The sequence below is a fragment of the Cyprinus carpio genome, chromosome B20, assembly GCF_018340385.1.
Source record: "Cyprinus carpio isolate SPL01 chromosome B20, ASM1834038v1, whole genome shotgun sequence".
In the NCBI taxonomy this organism is placed as follows: domain Eukaryota; kingdom Metazoa; phylum Chordata; class Actinopteri; order Cypriniformes; family Cyprinidae; genus Cyprinus; species Cyprinus carpio.
In genome coordinates, this window is record NC_056616.1 from 13,233,964 (window position 1) to 13,249,402 (window position 15,439).

The 15,439-nt window shown below is 34.5% G+C and overlaps 1 protein-coding gene across 6 annotated transcripts in view; it reads left to right on the top strand.

Moving 5' to 3' along the window:
• Positions 1 to 15,439, top strand: part of clocka (clock circadian regulator a) — a 52,176-nt gene that overhangs the window by 14,743 nt on the left and 21,994 nt on the right. For 5 of the 6 annotated variants that reach the window (XM_042746946.1, XM_042746949.1, XM_042746950.1 and 2 more), the window contains exons 3-5: positions 11,651 to 11,712; positions 12,675 to 12,908; positions 13,094 to 13,181. In XM_042746946.1, coding sequence (XP_042602880.1) covers positions 13,162 to 13,181 — 20 coding nt within the window. In that variant the 5' untranslated portion in view covers positions 11,651 to 11,712; positions 12,675 to 12,908; positions 13,094 to 13,161. The remainder of the gene's footprint in view (positions 1 to 11,650; positions 11,713 to 12,674; positions 12,909 to 13,093; positions 13,182 to 15,439) is intronic. The other variant, XM_042746948.1, reaches the window with a different exon arrangement.

The following is a 15,439-nucleotide window of genomic DNA, read 5'->3' on the forward strand; positions in this document are numbered from 1 at the left end:
GCCTCCAAGTGCCCTTTTTTGAAAAGACATCTAAATTTAGCTTGAAATAAGCTTGCAGAAGATACAGTTTTGTAAGAATCACCCTTCAATCTTTTGTGACAAAACAAGATAATATGCTTAATTTCATAAGTTTAATTGTGATTAATTGCGATTAACCACACAAAAAGTGTGTGATTTAATCCGATAAAAAAATGTAATCCATTGACACTGACAGCCCTCATTTTTATTACAATATATTTAAATATTTTGTGTTCCTAATAATACATTGCATTGCATTTTGAATTTCTCAAATAATTGTGGCTCAAATCACAAATATGTATTGTATATGTATTTTAAGTAAACGTGATGATTCTAGTTATTGTCCTTTTGATCGTTGTTGTTGTTTTTAATAATAATAATAATTATAATAATAACAAAAGACATTTCAAAGATACATTTTTCTCTCAAACATTTTTTTTTTTTTTTCCAAATGGAGAATGGCGGCTACATGTGTGCAGTTTTGGGTTCAGTGCGTATTAAACCCAAGCAGAGTGCTTCCCAACTTACAGTAAATGCCTTCTATTTCAGCTCATGTTCCCTAGCCATTCTCTAAAGAGGTCCAGAGGTGTGACATGTGAATGGGCTTTGCGCTGAGTGAGTAATCCCTTGCATTTCCAGACTTAAAAGCCAGTGAAGTCATTTCAGGTTGATAAAGAGAGATACGGCTCACATACTGCACTGTGCTTACAATGTTACTCATGTTATCTATACCATAACTACACCTAAAGATAACATGCAAATCTGTCACTAGAAAAGAGCAATTACATGTTTCCAGGGAACGTGGAGTTGACGTGGACTGTATAAAGGGAAAAGGAGAACTCTGCTATAAATGGAAACTTCATACCTAAGCATGGGAATCACTGGCCTTAATGGATTCCTCATCATTTTCAGTGCACATTAATAATTTTTTTCTAGCTGCGGTCGTATTTTTGTGAGGATAAGTATTCATTTATTCAATGTATGTGTGTCAGGTGGTTCTGTGTTGTATTTTGCGATTTATCCATTTACTGTAAGTTTTGCAAAAATTGAAGAATCTCTATAGAAGAGCGTTTCTAGATGATTGCGGGTCGATTGTTGCTTGAGTAATGGAGAAAATGCTGAGAGAGAAAATATGAGAGGGAAACTCTGCAGTGGAGGAATTCAGCACATCTATTTTTACCCCGCTTGGTGAGAGTGGTTGCTATGGCATTGCCGATGGGCACCGTTGTCATGCTGGCGTGACTCACATCCTCAGAGCTTTACTGACCTACATCTGAGAGAACACACACACGCACAGAGCCTGTAGAGACTCGATCTGAGGGAGCGAAGGAGAAAAAGAGAGAGCGAGAATGTGTAGGCACCTTGCATGAATTTATTAAAAATGGAAAGCAGACTCTGCGGTGGAAAAAAAAATTTAATGTGGATTGGAAGGGAACAGAAAAAGCCATGTTTGGTTATCCTGAGACTGTAAGGAGACAGTTAGTGATGTCAGAGACTAGGTTTGTGTTGCAGTGAGGCATTTTTCAGAGAGTTGAAAGAAAAATTATTAGGATTCACTCAACTAAAACTGTTTTTGCAAACCCGCATTTCTTGCATGAAGAAAGACTTTTATGATGCTCATTGCGATACATGTCATTGTGCATGACAGTTACATTTTTATTATTTTTAAATGCATTTTTTTTTGTCACAATCTTGCAACATCTCTAGATTAATGTAAACATGTGTTGCAACACTAGCACGTATGCCCTGAACACAATAACTATGAAATGATGAAGTGTAGGCAATCTAGGTGTGAGACGGGCACCAATGGTCAGAATATTATAGACAAAAGAAAAATGATTAGCAGCAGTTCAGAGTCAAGTATCATGTTTGCAATACAAAAGAACGTTAATCAGTCCTTTATGGGAAGTGTGAATGTCTCATAGTCTGAAAACTTTAGCATGATGTGGAAAAAAGTCAGTTTGTTACTTTATTAGTGTTCATTTTTTTATTAAACTGGATAAATTGTTACACCTTTTTATATACTAATGTGAGTATCGAGAGTATCAATATTCAAATAAAAATATTGATGCTAAGGTGTTTTTATTTACCAGTGATTTTGTTTATTTAATGTGTACAATATGCATTAAATTGGACTAACCTATGTTAGCAAATTATTGTGTGGGAGGGATTTTCCTGCTCATCTGAACACACGCAAATGTTGCAAGGCAGAATCAATGAATTACAGAGCGTTCACTCACTTCTGACAGTGCATTTAAATAGAGCTGCGTTTCCCAAAAGTAGCCTATAATATGAAAGCACTAATGTTTTTGGGAACGGCAGCCCAGAAAAATGCAGAAAAAACATATATTTTTGTATTGTATTTCACATATTGAAATTGTACCCCTAGTTTGTGCAGTACATTTATTTAAATTTGAATGTTGAAAGTTCATATTGCTCATGTTCTATTCTGTATTGTTAATATATATCATACACTCTCCGAATAAAAAGGTTGCATTTTATGCATGCAACAGCCTATTACTGGCAGTGCCTTATGATGAACCATGGGTTTCCTAAAGTAACCATAGTTTAACTATAGTATTTGTAGATTTCCATGGTTACCACTACAGTAAACATCATTTTAACCATGTGTAAACAAAAATATAGCCTAATAAGTTGCAATTAAGGCATATTGAATTTAAAATGCGTTTCAAATATAAAGTTAAGTAGGTTTTATTACCCATTGTACTCTTAGTAATTGAATAATTTAATAAATTTCATAATTTAAAAGTTCAGTTTAGAAGTATCGTATCGGTATCGCTATCGACAATACTGGCCATCAAAAGTATTGGTATCGTATCGAAAACAAAATAAGTGGTATCGCCCATGCTTACCTCAGTTGAATGAGAAATGAACCGGGAAAAAAAATTGCACGCCAAAGAAGGTGGAGTTTCAGAATACACCCACTGATTGCGTAACAAACTCAAAACAAACTACGTTTCAGCCTGATTTTGCTTGAAATGACGTCATATCAGTTAGTTCTTCGATTTCGTTTGAAGTATATCGGGGCGTTTAGTCTTCTTAGGTCTTTATGCATTGATTAGCAAAAGATGTATCAAAGTTTTAAGTGAGCTTCATGCTTTTCCTGAACTGAACTCATAATCTTGACATTGCTAGCTCAGTGCTTTGTAGAATGCAAAGTGTGTGTAATAGTGAACTAAAACTATTAAGAAACTTTTTTGTTTATTGGAAGTAAAGCTGAAATGAAATACATTCTAAATATTAAATGGAATGAAATTAAACTAAGTGAAAATTAGAAATGTGGCTATGTCAACTAACTGTAATTTGTTGGAGTTGAAGCCGTGTATAAATAATACTCAAATTTGAAAACAACATATAACAGGAAAGTGAACCAGTTTTACCTTATTGAACTGTAGCGCATGATAATAATAAACAACCAATCATTCATAAATAAATAAATCATATTAAATACATTTTTTTTATTAAAAACTAAAATATTAAGTAATTTTATTTTTATTTAATATTTTTTTATATTATTATTATTTATTTATTTATTTTGTACAACATATTACTGTGATTTATGTTAAAATAAAGTATGATTGTTTCAGCACAGCCCTGCATTTTTAAAGTACATTAAAAATAACTGCTGAACATGGTATGGAAAACGAGCAGCTTGGACATGCGTATAAATATCTCCTTTTGTGTTTTACACAAGAAACAAAGTTATACAGGTTTGGAAAGACATGAACTGTCCCCTTGAGAGTCAAAAAGGGCAAATGACAGTGCAGTGGAATCCTAATATGCAATTACACAGTTGTATATCATCCATCTGTGACTGTTTGTGTGCAGGTACAATTCAAGATATGCACAATTGTGTGAATATAGTCCCAACCCAGTCTATAGCGTACAGAGCCCCTAAGGGTAGACGTGGGTGTGTGTGAGAGAGAGAAACCTCATTTGTTTGAGTGTGGAAAGAGAGTGGAGGAAGAATTTGTTTGTTTGTCATGCGCTTGTTATCTGGTTTTAACCTAGTGTTTTAGGCAGATCTGTTTTGGCTGACTTTGGCCGAATAGGTAAATGTGTCACTCTCGGTAAGAGAAAAAGCTTGGTTTTGTTAGCCTGTTCCTTCTGCTATTTCTCGTATTTCCTTCCCTTCTTTGATACAACTCTGTGTCTTTATCCTGTTTGTGGTTGGTTAGCTGAGAGTTTGTAGACTCTGCGTTTGATTGGCTGAAAAGTCCTTTTATTTCTTTCTCGGCGTGTTATTGGCTGCCGTTTGTTTGTGGTGAGCTAGTCCTGATTTCCTGATTCGCTGATAAGGAGCATGTGGTGACTCAGCCCGTCGTGTGATTGGCTGCAGCTGCAGATGCCTGTTGAGCTGTGATTAAGTCGCAGTGGAAGAGAGAAACGGTGAGCGAGAGAAGCAAAAGTAGGTCACTGGGTCAGCGGGTCAGTGAAGCATCTCCTGACATCACAGTTACAAAACCATTGCTCAGCCTACTGTTAATGCCACAACCGCTCTACAGGAAACGCTGGGGACTGCCTTACTTCCTTTTTCTTTTACTCCTTTGCTTCTATGTCTCATTTTATCCTTTTTCACCATGATGAGTTTTTTTCACAAACCCTCCCCCTCATCATTTTCTTCTTGCAAGCCTTTTTATCCTTTTTTCTCTGTCTAACCCTCCTTCACGGTTTAGCAAGCCTTGCTTTTTGTCAAATCTTTTGCGAAATTGACTCCATGTCTCGGTGAACTGAAAATATTTCACTCTGTCCTACATCCTTTTCCACTCCTCCGTCGCCTCTCTCTCTTCACATGTGTGCCCTTCTCATATGTTTTTCCCAGAATCCTCCACCTTCTATTTTCGAAGTCTTTTTATGTTGCCTCCTAATTCAAAGAAATCCTTTGGATTCCTAGTGATGTATTTTATGTGTTTAGGTTATATTTGTGGCACTGTGTCAGAGGATTTCTCTTCCCTACATTTTTCTGTAGTGAAGCAATTCTTTTTTCTTGTTGAACTGATACTCCGGTAACATTTGTGATTCACATCTGGGAAGCATGTAAATGGCAAATATCTTCTGTGAGCAAAATAAAGAACATCAAAAGGAATTTCAATGAAATCTGTAAGGATTGTTTTGTGTCCCTTGTCAAACAACCCTAAATCCTATTTTGAGTATTTCTGTCTGAATTTGTAATCTTAAATGATCCCATTGAAATCAAAATGATCCTCCTGGATGAACTGAAACTCTCAAAGCATTCTTTTTTATTCTTAGAGTCCTGGATATTGTATAATCTTTGTAGAGTACAAATTAGGGATCGACCGATATGCATTTTTCAGGGCCGATGCCGATACCGATTATTACAGATCAAGGAGACCGATAACCGATATTTTGAACCGATATGTGTCTAGTGTAAAAATGAAAATTAATGTCAAAATTAAGAATAAAAAGGCCTCTGACAAAGACTCTCTTTAAATTATTTTAACACATCTTTAATTCTGAGAACTGTTCATAATAACAACATTTATATTAATAATAACAACAAACATAAAAAGTGCTGGGAGCATCCATCAGCAGCATCCTATAAACAAAGTAAAAATAAAAGCAAATTTAAACAGCAACAAATGAACAAATAATGGAAAATAAATGTAATCTATATATATATATATATATATATATATATATATATATATATATATATATATATATATATATATATATGTGTGTGTGTGTGTGTGTGTGTGTGTGTGTGTGTTATATTTAGCATTTTATTTGCAACCCAGAATTGCATTAAAATCAAACACAACCCATATTGTAATAGTGTTTTTTTATTTTATTTTTAGACTGTTTATCACGTCGATACAAACTAGGAAGTAGCCTATACAGGACAGCGTCATCCAGAAACGTGCAATGTGAGATTATTGACAATTTACGTTATCAGAAATAAACAGAGGGGGGGGGGGGTGCTTTTGAAAAATTTTATGAAATGTTTTTAATACGACGGAAATTGTATTTAGCGTGATCTCAGTTTAATAAAAACATTGTAAGCCTACGTTAGGCCTATTAATTGTAATGATTTAATGTCCACGGTTATTCAAACAACAAATTACATCTAGAAAAGCGAGAAAAAAAACACAACGGAGCTTTTTGAAACTCCGAATCAGTTAAACCATTGCGTCGCAAAATGATTCACTGTGTCGATGCGCTTCAATCGGATCGCGTATCGCGAATCATTTGATTCAGATCTGGACGTCAAAGCGGGTTTGCATGATGTTTTTATCCCCACCGGGGATAAAAGTTATTCAGCAGAGGCAGGGATGCATAGACCAGAAGGGGGGAAATCCCCCCCATCCCCCCCGGCAAATCGCACCCCTAGTCAAATGAGAGAGCGCGGCCGCGGAGATAACTAAATCAGGAATAGGGAGCTCGCGTCGCGTCAGGGCGTCAGAGCTCGCGCTTGATGCCCTTTCAGCTCTTCAAAATTGCATAATGGTAATTCTGAATCTGTATGATAAATTATTTTGCGATCATGTTAGAATAAAGCAATATTTCTCCAAATATGCGCAATTTTTTTGACTAAGAGCCCTAACGGAACGGACGCTGTTCAGTGAAGCTAGTATGTGAACAACACAAAAAAAATAGATAAACCCCAGGCTGCTGGCTGCTGACTTCAACAATCTATTCACAATACAACGTTAAGTTGGCCGAATGGTGAGAGAAGTAGGTTTTAGTTTCACTATCTCAGCACTGATGTGATGATCCGTTAAAGCATATCACTGCAATGACGGACATTGACCGGGAATTCACGGTATAATAACTGAACGTGGGCTTGTCATCATAAATCGATTATATTTAGGTGTTTTGCAACTTCAGTGTAGTGATTTATTGCAACTTCAGGCACGTTTACTGCATTCTTACCTTCGAGAGATAACTTTTTGATGTGTGATGATGATCACTGAAGCAGCTCCTGTGCTTTCGGTGTGAGAGCGGAACATTTTCCAGCCGCGCCAGCCGTATTGATTGGCCAGGCTCGTGACTCCCAACAAATCAGACGGACGATGGGCGGGGGCTTAGTCTAGGCCACAGAGCGGTGCCGCTCTGACTGAGGTGGCTGGATCAGTGCCAGATCGCGCATTTCAAAATAAAATGGTTTTATCGGCAAATCGGTTTTGAAAATGGCCGATGCCGATAACAATAAAAATGCTTAATATCGGCGCCGATAATCGGCCACACCGATAATCGGTCGACCCCTAGTACAAATCCTACCCAGGACAGTTGAAAGAAAATTCCTGGCATATTTCCTTTACATTCCTTTTTTTATTCTACAAGGATATTATATTGCTGCTCATAATACTCTAATGATAATATTTTGGGAGGATGTGCTAGAAAATGTGATTTATGTTTTTATCCCGTAACACAATTCCCATTTCTTTTGTATTTGTTCCAAATTTAGATAAATTCCAGGATTTATTATTATTACTATATTAACTGGGTGTGTGTGTTTTATTTATTTTTAATTTATTTTTAAAATCTTATTGTTTATTGTGTGGTTTTTATCAGATGTGTATTGTGTTGGAATAATGTTTTGCTTCCGGACAGTCAAAGGAAATTGCAGTTTTAAAATCCTGACAAATTTCTAAATCCCTTTTGATGTTCCACAGGGGTATTTTATGCTTTTGGTAGCACAACAGTCATATTTGTACTACAAATATCTAGATTTATTTTGTGTTTTGTTGGCATTATTTACACTACCTGTCAAAGGTTTTTGAAAGAAGTATCTTTTGCTCAAGACTACATTTTTTATATATAAAAATAAATAAATAAAATACAGTTAAAACAGTAATATTGTGAAATACTACTGTTTTAACTTTAAAAATAAATACAATTTAAAATAACTGATTTCTATTTTAATATATTTTAATGTGTAATTTATTATAATTTTTCAGCATTATTACTCCAGTGTCACATGATCCTTCAGAATTCACTCTAATATGCTGATTTGCTGCTCAAGAATCTTTTCTGAAAACAATTGTGCTGTTTAATATTTTTGTGTAAACTGTGATTTTTTTTTTTCCCCCCAGGATTCTTTAATTAATAGAAAGTATATTTGAAGTATAAATCTTTTGTAACATTATAAATGTCTTAACTGTCACTTTAATTAATTTAATCAATTGAGTTAATCTTTGCAGAATAAAAGTATGAATTTCTTTCAAAAACTTAAAAAAAAAAAAAAAAAAAAAAAAGTTTTGACCCCAGACTTTTGAATGGTGCTGTTTTTAGTTCCAATCCGAAGTCTAATAGAAGCAAGGTTTGTGCTTGTGTCTTAAGTTAATTGTGTCTGCCTTCTGGTCTGGTTGCTTGTTTGCGGCTTTCCCTTCTTTTGTCCTAAATGTTACAGGAGTGGCTGAATTGAGTCTGAGCTGTGTTGGTATGTTGTTTATTTTCTTTGTGTGTGTTGTCTGGGTCAGTAGTCACATGTAGTGATCAGAAGGGGGACATAGCTGGTGTGCAGCGTGGCGTGACCGGAGGTCCAGACCTGCATGTGACAAGACACTCATAGTAAAAACATGAAAGAGAGATTTCCATCATTACCAGCTTTAACCATCGTTAGCACACTTGTTTTCTTCTGGTCACCACACATCGGAGCACCATGGACCATAGTGCATTGCAGCCATCGTCTTGTTTGCTGTTGTGTTGTGATTAGTCAGTGTGTCTCCACCGTGTCTGTGCATTTCAGCTAAAGGAATGTGGCTACGTTAGCAGCTAATTTAACTAAGCTAATCACCTAAATAAACGTCCTTCCAGAGGTTTCTTTGTTGTTATTCCAGCTTTTTAGATGTGGTGAGGTTTTTATACAAACTATGATGCTGTTTCAGTGCCACGTTAAAAAATAAAAAAGATCTAAATAAGGATTAAAGTCTAAATATTTTGAGAAAAAAGTCAAAATTATGAGAATAGAGTCAATAGTTTGACTTTTTTCTCAAAGTATTTAGAAAATATTCCAAAATAGTTTCAAAATATTGCTATGACTTAATTCTCAAAATATTTACTTTCTTGTAATTTAGATGTTATTCTCGTAATTTCGACTTTGTTCTCGTATTGCTACAACTTTAATCTCGTAATCTTATTTTTCCATACTATGAAAGTCAATGGGGACTAGAAATTGCAAACTGCAATCCACGTATTTTCTTTAATGTTCAACCAACTCAAGCAAACTTGAGGGTCAGTAAATGATGACAAAAGTTTTATTTTTGGGTGAACTGTCCCTTTAAGCTTCACCACGAATATAGCATATTAAACACTATTTAAATACATAGCAAATTAATACATGTTATTATTTGAAAAATTCAAATTATTTACAATCTAATTTTTTTTTTCACCACTTCAGATGAAGAATGACAGTTGCGTGTGCTATCTATTTGAACTCATTTGAATCTGTGGGTGTGTTAAGGTATGCGTGTCCGTGCTGCTTCATGTGTGGATGTCATACGAACTGTTGCTCAAATCGTGTGGTAGCTGATAGGTCATGCTAGCTCCTAGCATTAGGCTAATCTCCTTGCTCTTATCGTTTCTTTTTATAGGCCATTGAAATGGCCATAAAGTACAAGCTTGTAAACAAGAACAACCAATTGTTTCTGGCAGGACGACAAAGACAGTAATGTGCTCTATCATTAGGCTGTATTTTATGAGTGTTTGCTGACTGACTGAAGGCTTTTCTCTGCAGTATGCAAACAACAAATATAACTTTATGGGAGTTTTGACAGTGTCATGTGCTGGGAGTTTTAGGGGTGATTTCACACTAAAGAAGACCCACTGTCTATTTGACATCAGAGCTTGTTTCATTTAGTTCGTGTGACACACTAGCAAAAAACATACCTAGAAATGTGAATTCAGGGTTAGCAATCCCAGACAGCAATATTTTATTTAAAAAAAAATTATACACTATGCTTTATATTACATTTTATATGTAAGGTTTATGTGAATTATGGGATAGCAATCATGTGCAATCAAACTCTGGTATGCACAAGACAATCAAACCATGCATGAAAACAGGATACATGTTAAATATTTGATGGCATTAACCAAAACACAATAGACTGACTGTGAGCTGATGTATTCTGATTGTAGTAATCTTGATAAGCACACACACTTTGACCCAACTGTTATCATGATCGCATGCTTTCTAAAGGACCAAACTGGGTCAAAGCTGCTACCTTTGTCTGTGAAGTTGTGTAAATTCTTATGTGCACATCACTTTTTTATTTTATTTTTTAGCTTTCTGACTGTCTTGATGAAAAGAACAGGGTGCTGTCATCTCTATAAGTTGCTCATTGATCATTGCAGTCTTCCTGTTGGAACATGGAAAGCTAATATGAGTGAAGGCATTACCACACCACCACTGCTATATATAGATTGGCCTTTATGTGTGTGCCTTTATGACACATGCACTTCCTTGGACATGTCTTGCAACTTGTCAGGGTACTACAGCGTCATCATGTCTCACCCAGCTCACATTTACTGCTTCTTTCTGATCCTGATGGGTGTTTTCCTGTAGAGAGAGAGTGCCTATTCATATTTTACAAAGAAGTATGCACTACCACATGAAGGGAGGTGCTCATAAATTAGAATTAGGCCTATGTAATAAAATAATAATAAAATAATTAATTCATTGTATTTATTTTATAATATTTATTTATTTATTTAAGTACTCCCACTGCAAATATATGTAAAATAAATTGTATATTTTATTTTTATTTTTTTTTGCAAACACACAAATTGAATAGAAACCAACACTATAAATGTATGCACATTTCTTTCTTCTGTGGAACACATTAAAGAGGACCAGAGTCCAGACTATTGTTTTGGACCCCATTGACTTTTTATTGTATAGTTGAAAAGATTTAAAACACAACAAAATATCTTCATTTATGTTCCACACAGAAGGAAATGTGACAGATATATAATACGACATGAGCATATTAGTACATTTTTATTTCTAGGTGACTCCTGGTATGTTAATGTCAACGATGTAAGACTTTGATCAGTATTGTGAACATCAAACTGCAGTTAATTAATTATGAAGGTGCAGAGAATTCTGTATATTCTCACAAGTTCTGTTCTTATGACAGCTGAACTTCGGCCCTGGTTTTACAGTACTGGATGTTTATCTTTGGAGGTCTTGCCAAGTCGTCTATCAGTCTTGGCAGTACATCACAACATCTGTGGCCTTGTAAAATATCTAGTATTAGGCTGAATAGTTTATTTTGGGATGGACAGAACTGTTAGTTCTAGGGGAAAATGTTAAGCTTCAGTTAAGCCATTATTTTGGGTATGGCACAGTGTTTTGTATTTTTTATTTTTTTTTTATTTTTTCTCATAGAATGTTTACCATGATGACTTTAGGGTCTTTAACTTTAAGGTCATGACCCTTCTCAGGCTTACTGGGTCAAAGGGAAGGTTTTTTTTTTTCTTGAAACCTGAACACCTTCTATTATTAATTCAGATGTTCTTATTTTATTATAATCTTCTTTGTACCGGTTAAGCTAATATATTACTATTTCTCTAATGTAATTGAAGCATTTTCTCTGGAGCCAGCTGTTTATGTGACTAATTTCTGTTTTGGTTTGTGTTTCAGATTTAAGAGCAGATTTACAGTGGTTCAGGAGCATTGCTGCTATGACAGAAATAATGACATGAGTAAGTTTATTACTTACAGAATTAGTTATTTAATCAGTTATTAATATTTCATACATTACAATTCAGTCATCTTAAAAAGTACTTTTTTTGCCATCTATACTTACAAATTTATTCACAAGGGAAACATTTATAAGTTAATTTCGTTTTTTTTGTTTGTTGTTGTTTTATTACAAAATTTCTTAGTCCTCTAAAGATTGTATAATATTTGATATGAGAAATTTCTCTATATTATCAACATCTACTGCATGCCTTCTGTCGTCTGATTGATAGTCTATACTTTTTTAGCAGAAAAAAGGCCTTAAAGTATATTTTCTACAAATGTTGTTCTGCTGTTAAATATTTAATGTAATAATAACTTTTATATTGTTAGTAATATTACAGGAGTGAAGTAACCTTAATTCCATACAGTGATTTTTTTATTTATTTGAGAATCAAATATGATAAACAGGCTTTTGAGGAGAGTTTAATTCTGTATTTACTAATCATCATTGCATTATATTTTTTGCCCCCACAATTAAATGTACAAAGCTTCATCTTACAAAACATATTATTCGGTCAACTGATATTTATATGCATGTTATGTATTTAGTCTGCTGTACAACAAAAAATCTCATTCAGAAATTCAAATTTCAACTTGTATATATCAGCATCTGCCCACAATAATTGCATATTTTTGCACAGTTTTGGCTTCTCAATAAAGTTCAGGTGTTATTTCATTCTCAAGTATGAGCTTCATATTGTCCTATATCATACTACCGTAAATGGGTCACAAAAAACATATGCAATCTTTTTCTTGAAAGATTCAATAAAATATTAAATTTCTGACTATTGTTTTATAGGTCAGGCATTAAATTAAAAAATTACTTAAGGAGTATATATTAAACATATGACTATTATTACTTATAAAATGTGCAATTATGATGAATATTTTTCTGTTTTTTGTTTTGTTTTGTTTTTCTTAGGAGGTGGCTAGTGCTAACATGTGGTGCCTCCAGTCTCACACACGAATGAAAGCACATACACCCCACAGGGACCCACAGCAGGCTTTTCTACCTTGACCTCAGAATCCTCTGATTGACCTTGCACAAAAAAACATTCATATTCACACACATCTTCTGTCTTGCCCACAGATTGTCCTCATCCTACATCCTGTGGCAAGCTCCTCTCTTCCTTCCTTAGAGCAAGGAGGCCTGGAGGTAAGTTTGCTTTTGAATAAATTATTGAATTATTGCATTTATTCTTCTTGTGTCATTGTTTCATTTTAATTTAATAATTTAGAAGGCACTTTTATACAATAAAACCCACATTTATTTATTTATTCATTTAGAGTCTGCCTAATTTAAATTGCATTAAATCATTTTTTTGTTTTTTTGTTACCCAGGTTACAAATGTCTACCTCACGCTTAAAGGTCCTCTCTCTACAACTGCGACCCTGAACACACTACAAAAATGACCTCTAGCATAGACCGGTAAGTCCTCGGTTGACCCCAAACCATCCTGTGAAGAAAGGATTCTGTTAACAATAGCCACAATCTCCAACACATATTAGAAAAGCACAGTACAACAATAAAATGACTAATAAAAAAACTCAACATTTGGGGTGGGCGATATATCGGCAGACAAGATTTTATAGGCCTTGAACGGTTAAATACACATACTTATATGTAAAAATGGCCAGCTTTGCAAGTTTCCTCATAAACACAGTAATTTAGGTCTTAAGTGAAAGCAAACAGCTGAGAAAGAAAACACATGTCCAACATTATATTAGATCTGGGCAGCTCTTAAAGTGACAGCAGTCTAATATTCCCGCTGTCTGTCATTCATTTTAATCAAACACCAAAAGAGAGAAAATCTCTCACTGCTCATGACTAAATCACTTTTGTAACTTTAATAATAAGAAATATGCATTGATATATATATATATATATATAAACTTCATAAAATGTATGTAGCATTTCTTATTTATTTGTTCTACTGTAGTTTTGTGTTCTATTGCTTGTAATTAGTTTCTTATTCTTATTTAATCGCTGACTGTTTACTTGTTTTCAGTGAGCTTGTTTTTTTTTATAATTATTCCAATATCATCAAACATTTAAATCAACAAATACCACAAAAATTATTATTATTATATTATTCAAGTTCATTTGAAACCAAGGCTGTCCCAGTCCTGCACCCTCATTACACCATCTTTTGCCCAACACCATAGCCTCGGTTACACTTACAGCAGATGCACAGAAAGCTTTGCAGCTGAGATGAACAGCTCATATTAAACAATCTTAATATCTTTATGCGTAAACAGCTTTCGTTGCCTCTGACATGCAGATGTAACACACCCATGGCCAGTTGCTATAGTGACTACAGTGAATGGAATAACATTAAACATTCCCGCTCTTGGCAGCCTCACTGCGCCCAGCTTCCTTCTAACTGGTCGGGCCTGTTGAGTGACAGTGAGATGGGCCATTGTGTGGTGGCGGTGTGGAATTTTACAGGCTAATCTCTGGATTACCGCCAACCTGAATAGAGCAACAGCTCCATTTTCCTCTCTCAAAGGTTTCCAGGTGAAGTAACTGGAGATGGCACCTACGGTCGAAAACAGGGACCATATGGTGCTTGCACAATCTGTATTCTCTTACAATTTTCAGAGAATCTGTATATTTTTGAGAGCTGCACTTCCTCTCATCTCTCAGACAGAATGAGCTCTAAGTGGCCCTTCAGGACACAGTCAAACATAACTAGATTGAATGCAGGGCAATTTCTAACTTATTTAATAATTTTAATTTATATGATGTCTATTAAATAACAATGTAAAGTATAAGCTGCTGCAGGAAATAATTACTTATTAACTTACTTATTGTAGAAACTACAGATTTATTATACACATTATTAATAATTATTTTGATGGCAGAGACACAATAAATGAGCAGTGCTTGCGTTTTCTTTTGTAATACTGGTACATTTTGTGTTTTCAAATCCAAATGTCCAATATTTTGAAGTTTTAGTATTATATGGTTTCTTCTTTCAGAAAAGCAGAATTATTGGATGTTGCATTTTTTTGTAATTCATAATTAAAAATTCTTTATAAGTTTCTAATCTCAGAACTGAGAAGGATACAAAAACTTACCTAATTTGAACTCTAATACTTTCTTTAGTAAATCTTTAATTTTCATAATCACATTTTTAGTTGAAGTTCAAACCAAGTTTGTAATCACTTTTTTATAAAGTGGTAAGCAATTATGCACTCTCATCCTCGCCTCCTGAAGTGAGGAGACAGGTCTTACCTGCTGTACAGTAAAGCCAAAGTGAAACTACTAAAACCCTTTTTAGTGTAAACACTACAAAGCTGTGTTAACCTTTATGACTACATTTGTGCCTGAATTTGGGACACGTCACAGTTTGTTAGTCAAGGTTCTCTGGTTTTAACTGTTGTTAAATCTTAGTTATGATGGAAAATGTCAGGTTTAAGTATTCAAATATGCTAAAATATAAATGTGCATGTAAAACAATATCAGTAGAGCAACACATGAGATTAAATGTAACTAAAAACTCAAAACTTAGTCTCAGTAAATATCCACTGGACTCGCATTATGAACTTATCACACATCTTTTCTTGTTTTTACAACCAAATTTCTTCAGACATTTACATTGTTCTTTCTTAATGATGTTTTGAATTCTCATATCTGATATTTTCCCCCATACACATATTTGACACTTTCCAAACACTGTCTGA